Source organism: Rhamphochromis longiceps, linkage group LG1 (assembly GCF_057381845.1).
Source record: "Rhamphochromis longiceps isolate RC_006_pf linkage group LG1, R_longiceps_female_GT1.1, whole genome shotgun sequence".
Lineage (NCBI taxonomy): Eukaryota > Metazoa > Chordata > Actinopteri > Cichliformes > Cichlidae > Rhamphochromis > Rhamphochromis longiceps.
This window is the reverse complement of record NC_140557.1, coordinates 24205935-24225169: the sequence shown is the minus strand read 5'-3', so window position 1 is coordinate 24225169 and position 19235 is coordinate 24205935. Positions and strand designations below refer to the sequence as shown.

At 39.0% G+C, this 19235-nt stretch overlaps 1 protein-coding gene across 1 annotated transcript in view; it reads left to right on the top strand.

The window, feature by feature from the left end:
• cdh15 (cadherin 15, type 1, M-cadherin (myotubule)) overlaps positions 1-19235 on the top strand; it is a 28104-nt gene that overhangs the window by 7176 nt on the left and 1693 nt on the right. The window contains exons 2-13 of the mRNA XM_085402751.1: positions 1711-1878; positions 10460-10615; positions 11156-11300; positions 11524-11705; positions 11780-11908; positions 12019-12201; positions 16643-16887; positions 16988-17124; positions 17246-17476; positions 17576-17815; positions 18194-18342; positions 18492-18686. Coding sequence (XP_085258877.1) covers positions 1711-1878; positions 10460-10615; positions 11156-11300; positions 11524-11705; positions 11780-11908; positions 12019-12201; positions 16643-16887; positions 16988-17124; positions 17246-17476; positions 17576-17815; positions 18194-18342; positions 18492-18686 — 2160 coding nt within the window. The remainder of the gene's footprint in view (positions 1-1710; positions 1879-10459; positions 10616-11155; positions 11301-11523; positions 11706-11779; positions 11909-12018; positions 12202-16642; positions 16888-16987; positions 17125-17245; positions 17477-17575; positions 17816-18193; positions 18343-18491; positions 18687-19235) is intronic.

Below are 19235 nucleotides of genomic sequence, written 5' to 3'. Positions count from 1 at the left end.
CAAAGTTTTTCAGTTGCATGAACTTGCATTGTTACTGACTTCACTGCAGCTGGCCGTGTGTGCATTCTTAAATGTGACCAATTCAGACAAAATTAGAAAGTTCTGTATTTGGAGAGGAGGGGAGCAACTGTGATGCAGCTGTTGTTGATTTTAAGATTAACCAACAATGCAGTATGTGTGCTATGCCTGTAGAAGTTTGTGAGTTCATATATCGGAAGTCTTTAGTATGAAAGGAGATAACTATCAAAGCGATTTGGTGTGGGTGACACGCACTGCTGGAATCTGAATGTAAACATCTTTGCCAGTGTGTAGATGTTGATGGCTACAAAAAGTTAAATAGGTATCCAGGCGTTGGGAATATAGAACGGTCTAAGATTAGCCTGCCCTCTGACTCGACCTGCAGATGCCAGCAGTGGCTGCCATTCCTCCATTCACTGTCCCAGCAGCATACCAGGATCAGTATAGCAGATCACTCACCCTAGAGACAGGATGGGCTCACAGCCCGTTTAAAAAATATTCACAATTTTCTTTATCCATTACTCAGCATATTTACGCACCCTATAAAACTTTCATGAAATAGGTTAACAATTAATAGTTAGACATGTACTGCATGTGTGTAAATGCAAAGAGAGATATATGAGAAAGCCTTTTGCATAGCTGATAGATCTGCCTTTATTTCTGGTCTTGTGGGTCGAGCCTCTGAGCTCTTAAACATATGAGGAGTAATCCTGAGAACAGTCAAATCCCAAAGAGAAGCAGGAAGCAACTTACGGAAATGTGTAAATAAACTTATGCGGGGGTGGGTGTTTGGTCTCTGCACATGCATGTATGTCAGTCTCTATGTGTGTGCATATATGAGTGGGGGGGAAATCATGTATATGAGCGTGTCTGTGGAATTCCTACAGCCGAACAGATCCGTAAGGTGACCCCAAACTCCCAGTCAGGTGCAGAGCTGAGCATAAAGGGGTATTTGTGAGTGTGAGCAGGAATGCGGGTGGGAAAGCACAGGATCTAAATCCATAGTCGACAGCTGTTGTGTGAGTGGGCTGCTCGCATGTAATGTGTGAATGTGTGTGTGAATGGGTGGATGACTGGATATGTAAAGTGCTTTGGGGTCCTTAGGGACTAGTAAGGCGCTATATAAATACAGGCCATTTACCATTTACCATTTTGGGGCGTACACAATCAGGACGAGCAATGTGCTGAAGGAGAGCCTGTGAAATGAGCAGGACTGTTTTTGTTTCCTCGTCCTGAGATGAATTTGCACCCAGATCAAAGGATGATGACATGTTAGTGGGTGTAACCTGAATCTGCGGCCCTGCTCCCCTTCAGCCCCCAGACAATCCCACAAACTCCACATCACAGATGGCCTCGGCTCTACGCTGCCATTCCATCAGGCCACAGGGAGCGTTAGAGCTCTGAGGAAGACTCTCAACATTGATTTAAACAGCTGCAAATGTAATGATATAATGTGTGTATTCCATGAAGGTGACTTACATGTGATCTGACTGCTGCACATTATAACTCCATTACAGCTCAGTAGTAGGAAGCAGTGTGTGTGTGTGTGTGTGTGTGTGTGTGTGTGTGTGTGTGTGTGTGTGTGTGTGTGTGTGTGTGTGTGTGTGTGTGTGTGTGTGTGTGTGTGTGTGGTTAATGTCTAACTTCATTTTCCAGTGAGTTTCATGCTGTAATTTTTTTTCCCTCCTCCAGGTGTGGAGCTCTGCAGAACCTCACCATAGTGAGAAAGAGTTGCATCCTCAGGTCCTTCACCCATGGAGAAGTAGAGGCAAAGGGCTGATCAGAGTAAAGAGGGACTGGATCATTCCTCCAATCAGAGTGTCAGAGAATAGCAAGCAGATTCCTGAAGACCTTGTCCAGGTAAATGCCAAATTAAAACTTTTCACATCGATTCATCACTGCATTCGTCTTCTTCTTTTTCTTCTTCATCTTCTCTCATGGGTCGCCAGGTCTGTGGTTTTCATGCAAAATCAAGCACCGGACCGCTTTTCAGGTTTTTGTTACAGGCCTATTTGGCATGGTCATTAATAAATATAAATCCATATTCCATATAAAAAAATCTATTTTTACTAATTATACACTGAATATAAAACATCCAGGTAGTGTTAAGGTTCAAATTGAGGAAGGGTACAAGAGGTGATCGAAGAATAACCACACCGATCCGGCCGGGTGAAGTCAAACGATGATTTTAATGAACACACGTGTGGGAAGACACTCTGTACGCAGACAGCCAGTAGTCCTCGACTCAATCAAAGCATGAACAGATATTTTATAGCATCAGGGTTTGTTTACTGACGCCCCTTCATGCGTCACCGGTACATTTTATACATAGATCAGATCAACATCATCATGACTTTTCACCCAGAAAATCATCTTCTATTTTCATGGCTTGGTACTTTCCGTTCTTATCTTAAAATGAATCGTTCCTCTTTCTTGCCGAGACAACAAGGACGGTTCCTCTAAATAAATTTAACTAATGTGTGTGTATGTGTTGACCTCACATGCTCTTTGTGTCACCTCTTCACCTACTGTCTGTGTCTCGTCCTCAAATGCTCCTCAAAATAACCTGCACTTAGACTCTGCTTTCGGTTTCAGTTCTGCAAAAGGCACACTCTGCAAACCTGCAACTTCCTGTCAGCCTGCAACTTAGTCTTTCTGAAAGACACACACTGTTCAACCCCTGAATGCAATATAAACTCCAGATTATATTATTAATGCAATGGTAATAATGACAATTATTTAACAATAGCAGTAAAATAATTTCCCTGCTCCACACTCCCTCTCTCGACCTCTGGAACACCAGAGGTCGCAATACATTGTGTCCTCGCTCAGACCCTCTCTGGTGGTCTCGGACCTCGAGATCTCCAGGATCCTCGTCCCTCCTGTGGTCGCCGAGATCTTCTGCAAAGGAAACAAAACACCTTTTCCTGCACCTCCCTAACCTATCCTATCTGGGACTCTTTAATCAAAAGCCTGATCCTAATTATCTTCTTAACTTATTGACTTATATGTATATATATTCTTCAACGTTACTCATCCCTTTAAACTCTTTAAGCCCTGCTTTCACGTCCGGTTGCTCGCTCTATTTTTCCCTTATCTGATCATCAACATCCTGTGCACAAATTGTCGCTGCTGCAAGTTCCTCTACTCTAAAAGATCCAAAAGAAAACACCCATTCTAATCAATTAAGTTTAAGCATATAAGCAATTACTCCTGTATACATTTCATCATAGCTAAATGCTGCCTTGAAACAATTCCTATGTGTTAACTTCATTTTAACCTCACATTTCCTATGTTATAACCCATTTTGGTATAGCCTTTTTATTTCATTTGCTCCCTTTAATGTAACAATACCTTCTAATTCTAATTTATCAGACTTAACCAAAATATATGCTTTCCTTCCTCTTTGGTCCTTCTTTTAAGTTCAGTTAAAAGCTAAATGAATTTGAGGCCTGTTGCCTGGAATCAATACTGTCATGTGTGTTTCTTAACTCTGTGTCTGTAAGCGTGTGCAATCCTTCATGAACTCATATTATCCTCACAGTAGATTGGCTAATCATAGCGCTAGCCAAAGGCTCGTGACCCTCCAGAGACAAATTTGAGCCACAACTCCTTTAAAAGCACAAAATGCAATATGTATAAAAATCATTTCTCCGTATAAGCTCCCCCTTTATCCTAAAAATACCTCCTATGTAATATCTGTATGTGTAAGCCTACATTATAACCACTACTTCTAGAAATCAAAAAGAACTCAAAGCTGTTCTACCCCTTCAACCCTCACTAATTTTCCCTCTAAGAATTATTCACAGCTTTGAAAAACCGGCATTGTATCTTCTAAACAGGATTCAGTTCTGTCATGGTCCTGGGCCATGTTGGCCCAGTATTCTTGGTTCCTTGTATTTTTGCTCCTTATTTAGGCCAGGTTTTCTGAGGTGTCCTGTTGTGGTGTTCCCTAAGTGTTTTTTCCCTTTGTGACTCTTACCCCCTTGTGCCCCTCTGTGTATTTATGAGCTCTCGTCTCTCTTTGTGTTTATTCCATGTTTCCCCCAGCCTGTTATGTCTGTGTTCTCCCCGTGCTTTCTCTCCTCCTGTCTGAACCTCTGTGTACTTCCTGTTTTACTTTGACAGTCTCTCGTCAGTATGCGTAATGTTGTGTTCACTCCTGCCCTGTCTCGTTATGTTTATCAGTATCCCCTGTGTTCCCCACCTGTGTGTAATCTCCCTGTGTTCTCTGGGTGTATTTAAGTTGTGTCTTCTGTTATGGTAGTTGCTGGTTCGTCTGTGTTGTTTCCTCTCGGTCTCCCTGCGTCCCTTGTGTATTTCCCCGGACCTCCCTGCATCCTCGTTTCTGGTTTGTGTTATTAGCTTACCCAGTTTAGGTTTCCGGTTTCTTGTTTTTCCACCAGTGCTGTTTTGTGCCCACCGTTGTAAATAAATATTCACCTGCACCAGAGCTGCCGCCTTTTGGGTCCTTTTCTACAACTCCACACGGCTTGCCTCGCAAACCGTGACAAGTTCACTTTTAATCCTTTAACCTTAACTTAAAAATAACAGTTTCAGTTTTACCATATCCAAATGATCAAAAACCCCAAAAGTCCTAAAATGATCCTAAATTATTAAACAATTAAATTAATAAACCCTAAACCCCCCTTTATCTTGATACATTTCATGTGTCAAGATACTATACAAAACTTAAAATGCTCAGTTTCCCCACTCATGATCCAATCTATGTCATAAAAATAAACTTAAAACAGAACAGTTATCAGTCATGTGTTTCTTCAATTAATGATAACTGAGTTTCATCAAAAATATTTCCCCTTTAGCATTTGGCATTCTCCCAACAATATACTATAATCCCATAATCTAACCCCAGTCAACAAAACAAAACAGAAATTTTCTCTGGTAAAGGCAAATTGTTTGTCCACATTTATTCACCCTCACATTCACTCACACATTCACTCCCATGCAGTCACACCATGTATTTGCTGATAGTGGAGCTTCCCGCACGATCAGATACTCCACCCTCAGCAAAATGAGCTCAGTCATTTTTTATTTTCCATAGGAAAATATTTCTTTATGCTTTTGGACTGGATTGACTCGCATAAAATCCTTTTTACAGGGACTTACGACCTTGATCAGTCCCCAGGTAGCTTTCTCCTCAGCCAATTATAATCTGGAAAGCCCACCTTATATTTGCTCTTCCCGATAATTTTCAGCGCCGTTATTCACTGTTGCAGGCCTCCTTAAAACAGAAATGAAAAAATAGAGCTGATTGTTAGCTCATAAAAACACAAAACAAAATCACCTGACAGGTTTTCTTAAAGTGCACTGTTACAAAATAATGGGCCCCTCCCAGACATGTTCATGTTTCCTAAAACTCCCTCTATTAAAAACAAAAACACCAATCACATAATTTCACCTCCTCAATACACCGAAAGTCTCATTAAAACCACACAATTTGCAAACAAAAATCACCCCCTTTAACATACTTAAATTCAGCATAAAACCCCCTTGCGACAACGTATAATCACTAAACTATAAACTATTTCCTACCCAAATCTATACTCCTCTTGTCTGCCATGCTTCCTCGTCTGAAAGTCACTTCCTCAGTCACACACACACACAGGAAGTTCCTTCGTCATATGGCTTCTTCTATTCCTCAATTACAAACTCAAATGCATTTTATTAAACATTCACACCATTGTATCATTCATACAAAATAGCAAGCTGTTCTTCATTGCATATGTTTGTGTTCTTAGCCAGGTTTAATCAGTGTCTATGCATTAAACTCCATGAGCTTGTCTTGTCTTTATAAGGTTAATGCATTTTCTGTTTGTGTATGTCAATTTGCATATCTTGCTTTTGCAGTGTGTCAGACTCCTTCATAATTTTGCCTTTAAACAGTCAATTTTCTCCTCCCCAAATTTACTAACCCAAATTCTGATTTCCTACCTTAAATAGCAGCATTCCTTGTCCTCAGCCAGAAGGTAGGGCTCCACTTGCCACTTACCCCCTCTGCCTCAGCCCAGCGGCTTTACCCGTCAGGTCCCGTCTTCTTACTGAAGCCGAGTAATCGTGACTGTGCCTGCCTTAGGTTGTCCCAGGGTTTCGAGGTGGGATCTTACCCGTCATGGGCTATCCAGCCTTCCATACTCGCCTGATACGGGGCCCAAGTGGGCAGGGGAGGGAACACACTGGCTCTGGAAATTAGAGGAGTGTAAGCTGCTTCCTTCATTGCATCTTATATTAAACTATCTCACTTCTGATTCCTTCCTAGAATAATTTCACATATGGCACTTTGTGTATGTGTGTTTTCTATTCATTAATGTAATTGTCAGTTATTTTCTCTCTTCATTTTACCTTCTTTTGTTTGTTTGTGACGTTCTACTTTAGTTCTACTAAACCTTGACGTAAAAACAATACTCCCTTATTTCACGCACACACTCTGCATTTTGCCTACGCACACACTTCTCTCTCAGACTTCCTCTGTTCACACACCACCTTGCACTCACTCTACTATCAATTTTCATAGTGTTATTATTATTTAGTATTTTGTACACCTCACACAGAATCATTCAAATCGAGTACTCACAGCATTCACATCACAACCTTCAACTTTCACTTTCAATCCTGCAAGACGCAGAGATGGACATCTCCTTCACCTAACATAAAACTAAATTACCATATCAACATACAATTACTGAAATTCAAACTCAAATACACCGTCTGTTTTAATAAAGTCAAAGAGTAAACAGGTGTACCAAGTGTATGTACTTATGTGTTTTTTAAACTGAAAGAAAAAGAAACTCAAACTCTTATAACATCACTCATGCCTCTCTCAAATTAAAAACACTTTCAAACTTTAAAACATCCTACTTTACATCACCAAAGAAATACCTCTCACACCTTTATTCATCATGTCAAAGCTTTCTCCATTTTGCACAGCCTGCCACATGTTTAACAAAAAAATTGCTGCCCGAGAAGGCTCCCACATATCAAGGTGGTCGTTCTCACAAATTTCCAGCAGACCCTCAAATAAACAAAAACAACGACCCAGGCAGGCTTCCAGTTCAGCCTCCTCAACTTCTATGCACACCGAAAACTCATGGGGAGATTCTTCTGTCTCCCCGTGTCCTACACAATTCACCTCCAAATGATCCCCTACAATTGAAATTTCAGTGTGGAATGACGCAGAGATTAACATTCCCTTATTTATTTACTATATGTAACCTGAATTTTTCTCTCTCTTATCAAATAACAAAGGTTATCTTTAAAATTTGTTATTGAACTACTAATTAAGTTGCTTTTTATGGTATCAATGGTAAACTACCCCTAAAAAGTCCACTTCATTGCGTGTTCATTGAGTTACTTCTATTAAGGCTATTTAACAAGTTCAATTTACACATACTCATTAATCTGTCACGCTTATTAGTGGCTCATGGTTACTTAAAACCTATGTCTGACTTGACCACAGAGTTAGAGCATCATTCAATCCTCTCAGGATGACCACTCCACTTACTCTGCATCCAGTCAGCTCATGAATTAACAACACTTGCAGACTGTAACCCTTTTATTTTTTGTTTATGCCTTCAAATCCACCTTAAATCTTCTTACCTAAACGTTGGTTTTAAACACAGACAATTCTTATATTCTATTTTGAAACGCTGTCACCATTCATATATTTACAATGTTATTATTTACTAAGCCAGCATTCTAATCGCAGACATTTATCCACATTTGCAAACAATAGTTATAGGGCTGAATAATCACACAAAACCGAAAGCATAGTCCTCTCATGCGCTCTGCATCAGCTGCCTCATTTGCATGCACACACACTCTCCATCTAAAAATGGCAGCAGGCAGTCAGTGCATTACTGACTCGACACACAGAGATCTCTCACACCAAATTTTCTTATTCTATATTACAACGACGTCTTATATTTACAACCACTGTCAGATCTGTCAGCTTTAGCGCCTACACAATTTTAGACAAATTTAAAATAACCGCCCAGCGGATAAACTCCCTGAGTTTTTTGCGACCAATTAACCAGTATCAAGACTTTAACTGTTTCTGGCCTCATTTCTAAAATCCCTAACTCAATTTAAGAGTGTCCAACACCCAAGGTCCAACCTTTGCTGCCCAAAAAAGCGCAGATTACCGTTCCAAACGGTAAAGTGGTCCAACCACTAGCTATTTTGGAGGTTCCCAAGTTCTCCCCGGTTGCCGACCGTACTAACCCTATTCGCCGATAGGTCAGGGCCAAGCGTCCTCGGCCAGGAGGGAGCATTACCTCCGAGAACTGCGCTTCCTACCAGTCCAACTGGCGTTCTTGAGTAATTTATAATACTTTGGAACAACAGTAAAACACCCAACAAAGTGTAAGACTGAAGCAGGTCCAACCTTATAACCAAAAAATAACCAAATTCCCTAACCTACTAAAATCATTTCCAGCAGTCCAACTGCTTCCCGCGGTCCAACCGCATTAAATCCTTTTAGCGGTCCAACCGCATTAAATCCTTTCCAGCAGTCCAACTGCTTTAAATCCTCAGTACTGTCATGAGATTCTCATCAAAATCAAAACAGACATCCACCAGTAACTTCAGTGAGTAGACTTAAATTTTATCATGTCCAATTTGGCACACTTTGGAAATAATTCAACAGGTAGTGCCTTACCTTTTGGATAAGCCGGCTTATGCCCACTCACTTCGACCACTGGAATTCATGTCTGCCCGTCAGACCACCTCAGAGACCACCAAATTTCTCCATCTAAACCTCCAATCCTCCCTCCTCAACCACCGGACGAAGCCCCCAAATGTTAAGGTTCAAAGTTGAGGAAGGAGAGTACACACCACCCATGGTCCAGAAGGTCTTTGGTCAAACAATGATTTTAATGAACACACGTGTGGGAAGACACTCTGTACGCAGACAGCCAGTAGTCCTCGACTCAATCAAAGCATGAACAGATATTTTATAGCATCAGGGTTTGTTTACTGACGCCCCTTCATGCGTCACCGGTACATTTTATACATAGATCAGATCAACATCACCATGACTTTTCACCTAGAAAATCATCTTCTATTTTCATGGCTTGGTACTTTCCGTTCTTATCTTAAAATGAATCGTTCCTCTTTCTTGCCGAGACAACAAGGACGGTTCCTCTAAATAAATTTAACTAATGTGTGTGTATGTGTTGACCTCGCATGCTCTTTGTGTCACCTCTTCACCTACTGTCTGTGTCTCGTCCTCAAATGCTCCTCAAAATAACCTGCACTTAGACTCTGCTTTCGGTTTCAGTTCTGCAAAAGGCACACTCTGCAAACCTGCAACTTCCTGTCAGCCTGCAACTTAGTCTTTCTGAAAGACACACACTGTTCAACCCCTGAATGCAATATAAACTCCAGATTATATTATTAATGCAATGGTAATAATGACAATTATTTAACAATAGCAGTAAAATAATTTCCCTGCTCCACAGTAGTAACCATGGTGGCATCACGCATTGGGTGGTAAAGTCCAGTTCAATAAGGAGAGAGCATTTGAAGAACTGAACATGATTTGTGATTTATTGAAATATAAAGTCTGAGTAATAAACTTTTTGATGATCAGAAGTGAACATAGCAAAGCAGTGCCGTGTTAGGAAGTAGACCAGAACCCTCCAGAGTCCAGACACTGGTGTTAGCAGAGGCGAAGCAGGTGGAGATTTGAACGAGAATCTCTATCTGGCACGGAAGCGGTGGATTGGGGGAGGATGGGGGTTGCACGGATGAGAGTGAGGTTTAAAGCACATGGGACTGAGGCTGACTGGCTTGCAAAAGGCAGACAAGAAAATGATTGGGCCAGGGTGATGACGACACCGTGGGAAAAGCAGGGGGGGAGTAAAAAAGAGACTAGGAGCCCCCACCACATCCAGCAATGCAATGCAGATGAGGGAATACAGAGCTTCTTGACTGAATTTATATATAAGCTTCATTCATGAAGACATTTGCTTATTGTTTTGAAACCAGGCATAATGACATCTGAGAAACTGAGGGGCACTGCACACTCATAGGCTTTGTACAGATTTCCCAACAAGGTGCTAACTTTTGCAGGTGCAGTAAATAAAGAGTTTGGTGACTTCCTTCTAAAGACTAAGTCCACGCTAATTGTGTTAATTAGTGAGGACTGAATCCTATTAAGTTGATTTCTTTAATATTGAACAACACTGACTGTAAATTTCATTCAAACATATTACACACAACATAGAGCCGTTGTTGCAGACTTCCCATGACCTAAATGTACAAATCATACCTTACACTGAGAAATAGCCATTTTATAGAAAAATTATTACATAAAAAAAATACAAACTTGTTGTATTGATTAGTCTCACAGCCCTAATTGTCCACAAAGTGACTCATTTGAAGTTTTTGATGATCATCAGCTTTCTCTAATCTTTCTGTCCAGATCAAATCTGACAAAATCTTCACCGGTGAGGTAATCTACAAGTTAGAGGGACAGGGGGTTGACCAGGAGCCCAAGAACCTGTTTGAGATTGATGACAAGACAGGGGTGATCAGGAGCAAGCAGCCACTGGACAGAGAGAAGTACAGCAACTTCACGGTAAGACTGCGTTTATGGGAGTTAAGTTTTAAAGCACAGGTCGCCAGAAGTGCTAACTTACACAAGCTACAATGTGCTGTTTAAGAGCTCCCGTGTGTTCCAGAGCATGTTTCTGCCTTAAAGCAGACAGGAAAAAGCAAAACAAAGCAAAGCCAGAGGTCAGCTTTCCAGGGATCTTTATGAGCATCTCGGGAAGGACTTCTGAATGTTTGAGATCATATGACTTGTGATGTAACCCTGACCCAAACATCCTGCTCTTTTCTTTCTGCCAACACATGTTGTGTTCAGATAATGTAAAAGTCTAAAGACACCTTGAGGGGATTGCTGGATGTGGAAGATTGTTTCTGCCACTGGAAAAAAAAACAACCATGTATAAGTCAAAATTTAAAACTTCTGAGAAAATAAGTTCAATTCAAGTTCAATTTTCAACTTAGCTCTGCCGATCATGCTTCCATAGTTGGATGTTTGTGGCAAGCACAGTGATATTTGATTCTAACACATTTTCTGTTGTATTTGTATTGTGTGTGTGTGTGTGTGTAGCTTAAAGCCTTCGCGTTGTCCCCCAGTGGAGAGCGACTGGAGAATCCGACCACCATAGAGATATTAGTGCTGGATCAGAATGACAATAGACCTGTCTTCCCTCACAGCCCGTTTGTGGGCACTGTCTCTGAGTTCTCAGTCCCAGGTACACACATATATGACCCATTTAGATAATAACAAGCAAACTATTTTTTTCCACCTAATAGTCCATTTTAAAGGCACGGCGTTTTGTAACGTTGGACATTTTCTCAATGAAGTCCTGCAGTCTCAGCACCAACGCCACACATCCGTGATCCACTCTGATGGATCTTTTGAGGGACTTTATGAGATCTGTCCCGCTGACCTGAGCTCTCAATCATTCACGACAGGCACATCGGTAATGACAGTGACAGCCACAGATGTAGACGACCCAATGACAGAAAACGCTGTTCTGAGCTACTCCATCATTGACCAGGAGAGCATTCCTCCCAACGCCATTACCAAGATCATGTTTGGCATCAACAACAAGACAGGTGCCATCTACACAAGAGATGTAGGCCTGGACAGAGAGGTAAACAGGAGGAGGGCTTTTGCAGAGCATCATAATGCTTTTATTTCACTAACGTGCTGTATTGCGTCCCGTAGGTGGTGAAAGAATTCAGGTTAAAACTACAGGTGGCTGATATGGGGGGCATGGGACTAACAAGTGAAGGTGTGGCAATCATACATGTTTCTGACATCAACAACCACGCACCGCAGTTCAGCCCTGACTCAGTAAGTCTCAGAAGTCTCAGGAAAATACTTTCCGTAATTTTAGGATCTAACCTGTCACTTCAATTTGTTATCACGATCGGTGATTTCTTTTCTGTTTGTGGCGCGTGTAGTACAACATGACAGCGGTGGAGAACAGGAACGACTACGAGCTCGGACGAGTGAATGTGACAGACAGAGACGATACTGGAACGAAAAACTGGAAGGCCAGATACTTCATTTCAAATGACTACAGAGGAAACTTTGCTGTCCATACTGATCCCATCACCAACCAGGGGGTCCTCACAGTGGTGAAGGTAAAGCCGGGGAGGGGGAGGGAATGTTTCCAAAGCATTCACAGAAACAGGGACAACAATGTGGTTCTTTATTAAATATTGAACATTATTAAACAGGTAAAAGTTGGGGACTTACATAAATTTGATAATTTAATCATTAATAATTTATACAGCAATAGCTGTAATAGAATAGAAAAATAGCAATAATAGAAAAAAATGACATGACAAGACAAGAAGATCTTTCTGGTGTCCAGGATTGTTGTAAATCGCATGCTTTTTTTTTTTCAAACTTTATTGAAATTATAAAGCGAACAGTCAGTCATTCCAGTTCAGTTTGTACAGTAGACATACAAGGCAAATAAGAGTAACAATATACAGTACAATGAAATAAGAAGGATAAATAAGTAAAGGAGAAAAAAAGAAAAGAAAAAAAAAGGGGGGGGGGATGTGACAGACTTCATAACAACTTTGTACTTGAAAGTTGTGACAGCTCATTCGTTAAACATTTCTGAATGAATTTCAATCAATGATAAACCTTTTTTATTGGAAGTTAATTTAAGAGAGTTTAAGTAATATTCAATTTCAATCAAAAACAAATTAAATGATGGGGTTGAGTCTTGAAATTGACATTTATGTATATGGAATTTCCCTAATAAGATATAAAGATTGACAATGGCACATTTTTTTTCCCTTTAGTTTCAAAATAAGTGATAATGTTCTTCCCTTCAATTTTGATTTCGTATGTTGTCTTGCACAGTATATAATTTTCAAGCTCTCTCCAAAATGTAGCACTATATGAACAGCCATAAAACAAATGAGTAACACTTTCAAGTTCAATTTTACAAAAGGTACATTTTCTATCAATGTCACAGAATCTTGAAACATACGTGTTGGATGAATATATGTTATGTAATATTTTCAAATGTAATTCTCTAACTTTGTTTGTAATACAAAATCTAAAAGGAACAAGCCACGCTTTATCCCAGTTGATATTATCAAAACTAGCATTCCAAAAAAACTTCCCTCTTGGAGTTATTTTCTTCGCATTATACAAACATTCTCTAATATGTTTATTGGTGCATTTCTTGCTTAAGAAATCAATACCATTTATATAAAGAGTGTTAACGGATGCATGTGGTGTGTTCTGTTTTTTGTAGCTTTTCATCAACTCAGTCAGTCCGCTGGGAACGGACTTTATTACAGAGCTAAAATCTTTAAATTTGATAGGGAATGTTTTTTCTGTAATAAAGTCATTGTAACTAAGTAGCTGGCCTTCAGAGTCAAATAAGTCTTTTAAATATATTATATTTTTATCAATCCAATTCTGCAAATATAGTGATTTGTTCCTCTTAGTAATACATTCATTATTCCAGATAATAGATCTATGTGGAGAAAAGTTATGTGAATAACATAATTTCCAAGCCAACAATGCCTGTTGATAAAATGCAGACATTTTAACTGGTAACTTTGATATACTGTAATTACAAGACAATAGGAAGTGTAAACCTCCAACATTTCTAAAAATGTTATGTGGAATGAAATGCCATAATGATCCAGGAGATTTTAAGCATTCTTTTACCCATTTCACCTTAAATGTATAGTTCAGATCCATGAAGTCCAGAAGGTCAAAACCACCTTTATCTTTAGGTCCACAAAGCAACGATTGTTTTAGATGATGGTGCTTATTCTTCCATACAAAGTTAACAAATAAGTTATTAACATTTTTACATGTGGAATCATACACATTAAGGGAAAGGGCTGGATACACAAATCTGGAAACACCTTCAGCTTAAGTCAAAAGGATTCTACCAAAAATTGATAGGTCTCTCTGGAGCCATAAGTTCAGTATAGTTTTAGTTTTTCCATCCTGGGAGAAAAGTTGAGTTGTTGACGCTCTGTGTCCTTCTTACAGACATGAATACCAAGGTATCTAACACAGTTTTTGACAGGAATATTATATAAGGATTTGACATTTGATTGGTACAAACTTAAAATTTCACATTTAGATTTATTTAGTTTTAAACCAGAGGCAATTGAGAAATCATTTATTAATGAAATAGCATTTTCAATCTGATCTTTGTTTTTTAAGAATAAAACGGTGTCGTCTGCTAGTTGGGTCACTCTGATTTCTTTACCAAAAATAGATAAACCTTTAATGACTGGGATATTTAAAATGTGTAATGAAAGTGGTTCAGCCGCAATCAAAAATAAAAAGAGTGAAATTGGGCAACCCTGGCGAACAGATCTCATGACTGGAAATCTTTTAGTAGTATTTGGATATAGTATAACACAACTGTCAATATTTTTATAAAACATTTCGATAGTTGACACAAAGTTTGGACCAAAACCAAAGGTTTTGAGTGCTTTAAATAAGAAATAATGTTCTACCGTATCGAAAGCTTTATAAAAATCAAGAAACACAATAAGGGAATCATCATCTATATTGTCAGAGTAGTCTAATAGGTCAAAAATAAGCCTTATGTTTGAACTGATATGGCGGTTGGTCATAAATCCGGTTTGCGTTTCAGCTATGATCTCATCAAGATTTTTCTTTAATTTTTTGGCATAGACCAATGAGATAATCTTATAATCTATGTTCAAAAGAGTGATAGGTCTCCAATTTTCTATAACAAGAAGATCTTTATCAGGTTTAGGAATTAAAGTTATAATACCCTGTTTCATGCTTGTGGACATTTCTTTTCCATCAAGGCATTCCTTAAATAATTCTAATAAAGGATCAACAATGATATCCCAGAACTGTAAATAAAATTCCACTGACAAACCATCATTACCTGGAAATTTGCCCTTTTTCATTGATCGAATTGCCTCTGAAATTTCTGATTTTATTTCTGAGATAGTTGGTGCAAAATTTTTAACTGACTCGATAAATCTATCACAATCATTGATATTACAATTTGATTTGTATATATATTTGTAGAATGAACCAACATGTTTTGAGATATCTAAATAATTAGTGGTTATGTTATTATCAATCTTAAGAGCAGATATATTGTTTCTTCTTTGGTTTCGTTTCTCAAGAGCAAAAAAGTAACTAGAATTTCTTTCACCTAGTTCTAGCCATTTTGCTTTGGATCTTATAAAAGCCCCTTTAGCCATGTTAATATATGCATTATCTATTTATTCCTTTAGTCTTTTCAATTTAATTTCTTCATCATCTGATAGAGCATCTTTCTTCATTAATATGTTTAATTCATTCATAATACTGATTTCTTTAGTGTCATGTCTTTTTTTAATTTCTTTGCTTCGCCTTATTGCCGCTTCCGTTACCTTGAATTTGAAAAATTCCCATTTTAGTGTGTGATTCATATTGGTATCCCCGAATATCTGATCTGCCGTTTTTTCCACTATACTACAAAATGTATCATCATTCAATAAATTATTATTTAGCTTCCAAAAACCACGTCGTTTACTTTGACTTTGTTTATTGCCAACTAAGTGAATTGTGATCAATTTGTGATCAGTTAATGGAGCAAAATCATGAGAAGATTCTGAAACAAAATGTAAACATGGAGAAGATATTAACCATAAATCAATTCTGGATTGTAGAGATCTATTTGCATTGCTCCAGGTAATGTAAATCGCATGCTCAAAAATACTGACATAAACAACTGACATCACCCTTTAAATCTACATGGCCATTGAGACCGTCATACTCTATCAAACACCACCATCTAGTGGATTGTATTCAAACTACATTGTGCTCAGATCCACTTTAAAGCAGAGATGTAATTTTACATTTAGACTCGATCTGAAGTGGGCCAGAGAAGTCAAACTCTACTCTGTATAAGTGTAAAGACATTTAGGTACACATTTAGTCCCTGAGAAGTCTTAACATGAAGAAAAGAAGAACAGTTTTATCAATAAGCCTCTGTTTTTCTACATGATAAATGTGGGAAATTATGCTAAAAATTCTGATAGTTCATTGCCCAGACAAATGTTCCAGTTGATGGTTTAAAACAGGAACTTTTCCGTCATTTAATTGTTTATCTTTTAGTTTACTTTCCTATGCTGTGAATGGTGATGGAGAGGTCTACAGGGGAAAAAATTGAAAATCTATGCATTCCTCCACATTTTCTGAAGCCTTTCAGTGGGTCAGACTGGAGTGTTGCCAGACTGATTCTGGCCCCCGGGCCTTATGTTGACACCCCTGCTTTAAAGCCTGAATCATGAAATAATTTCCAGAAAATTTAATATATTTGCTGAACCTTCTGACAAATTAAAGGAAAAATTCATATAAATTTTCCACATATGAGTTTTAATTTGAATTTGCTACATTCACGTACATTTGTGTGTGTTTTTCATTTTTCTTAAAAAACATACTTTGTAAATATAGGCCTGTGTTTCCAATCAGATGTTAAATCCTGTTTCAGATTACATGAGATGACTGAATTTGTTGTTTTAGTTCATTTATACTTTAAGTCTCTCCTGTTCTGTATTGCAGCCCCTGGATTATGAAGCGCAGAGCGAATACCGCCTTCTTTTGAGCGTGGAAAATCTTAATCCTCCGAGCAGCAAGGCTTCCAGGCTGACTTTGAGCTCTGCCACAGTTACGGTCATCGTTGTGAATGAGAATGAAGCCCCACGTTTCAGAGAGGAGCCCATACAGATTGAGGTCCTCGAGTCTGTGAAACCTGGCACATTACTGAAAAACAATATTGCCTTTGACCCTGATAATTCTGATCTGAGGTATGATATGGCAGTGAAACAAGAGATGTTTTCCTATTTCCTAAAATAAATAAATAAATATGCGACCACGGGGTAATTTCCTCTGCTGTCTGTATGATAGGTATGAGATTAGCAGAGATCCTGAGAGTTGGCTGGACATCAACAGAGATACAGGAGACATTACAGCAAAGAGGAAGTTTAACATGAGATCTCCACATGTGAAAAACAGTATCTACACTGCTGCTGTGAAGGTTATAGGTCAGCACGTCTACTCATTCTAGACTTTTAGCATAAAAAAAATCAATGTACATTCAAAGCTGATTCATTTTGTTGTTTTGCTATTGATTTACACATTGTGTATTTATCTTTTCTTGCATAGATGCTGGTGGTGTTTCAGCCACTGCTACAGTGGCGATTACACTCAAAGAGACGAATGACTTCCCTCCTCAGGTTTTCCCCCTGACTGGCTTTGTATGCAGAGGCGGCAGCAGGTCACGTAAAGGTTTGCTTCTGACTGCTGTAGATGAAGACCTTCCTCCGCAAGCTGCACCCTTCCTCTTTCAAATACCTGACGATCTGTCAGCCAACTGGACCATCACTCAAGTAAATGGTAAAGAGCAACAAGAAGCAGAATTAATGGTCGTTCACTTAGGAGCTTGCAAATATTATTTCCTCTCATTTTCTTTTTAAATTTTCTTTTTTTTTTTAGATACTCATGCCATGCTTCAGCCGCTTGTAGACCTGGAGTTCAGAGACTATGCTGTCATGGTGCAGGTATCGGACTCCGGCAGCCCAGCTCTGAGTGCTGAGGCTCAGGTCAATGTCACTGTTTGTCTCTGTGACTCCTTCAGAGACTGCAAGTCTGAGGCAGGGGCAATCTTAGGCTCCAGTGTGGGAATCAACTTCATCGCACTCATTATCATTGCGGCGAGCACTGCACTCCTGCTGTGTAAGTAATTTCAGCCTTTCAATTAATGTTTAAAGCAAAAAGATTTAGCAAGATGGATGGGTTATTCGTGCAAAATAATCCATATCCATATTGCTGCTTTAGTGAAAAAGTTTGCCACAATAGGTTAAAACCTGCAATAAGTGACTTGCTTTGCATGCAGTTTAGTGCACACATAATCGCAAAGACTTATGATCCAGCCATGAGAATAACAGGCAAAACATGTATCCAAATCCCAGCATGCATTAACAAAATAAAGCTGCAATAATTAGATTAGTTAACTGACCATTTATGTTTGAAGCAAAATGTAAGAAAAAAAGTAGATACAAAAAACACCGATAATGAATAATCAGATAAACATTAATACATTCATTTTTGCAGTGCTTCTCCTCCTGGCTGTTGCTGTGACCGCCTGTGGAAGACGCCACCACATCAAGAAAGGAACAGGACTGCTCATCGGGGAATCTGAAGACGACATACGTGACAATGTCTTCAACTATGATGAGCAAGGTGGAGGCGAGGAGGATGAGGTAAGGCTAAAACACAGGTTGGGAGACCATGTAAACAGTGGCACGTGTACAGAAGACAGTCTTACTCTTTGTAATGTAATTGAATGTTAATAATATTTCATTGTAACTGATGGTTTGAGTGTGTCTGACTTCTTTCTCTCACAATGCAGAACGCCTTTAATATTGACCTGCTGTGGAATCCCCATGATGCACCCCCCACCCCGGGGTCCTTTTACCCAGGGTCTGGAATTCCTCCTCGAGGGAAGCAGCCCCTTAGAAAGGACGCCCCACATAACCTTCCATCGCCCACCTACCCACGGAGGCCTCCTGCAGATCCTACTGACATCGAGGACTACATTAATGACGTGAGAGGCTCCTACCATTTATTTATTTAACACAATAAATAAAAGAAAAACTTGCTCTTGAAGCAAAAACTCAATCCAAATCTACATAAAATAAAACATGCATCATTAGATTTCAAAACTCTTACTAATGAAGTTACTAACAGGTATTCTAAACGACAACCAAACACAGCACAACTAAATCTGGATTGTGTTTTCTTATGTTTACATGTGTAATCATAAAGGCATGCCCATAGCACAGAAAGACTCATACACTCAAGGGTGAATTTCATGAGTTTTAAAGTAAGTTTCAAGTTTAAAGTAGATGATTATTATCTACTTTATAGTTATGTTTTTTTCTTTGAGAGTGTTCCTGCTTCTCATCTCTGCTTAAGGCTAATGCTTTTCCCCCAAAACCCTTTATTGTCTGACCATTTCTTAATAACATTTAATTTTACACTAATGGATTACACTGGAAAAACAATTTCAGTACAGCAGATATCTGTCTGAAAGTGCTGTAATGAAATTTTAAGTGCTTCTTTCTTTATTGTTTTCTTCACTGTCATGTGCCAA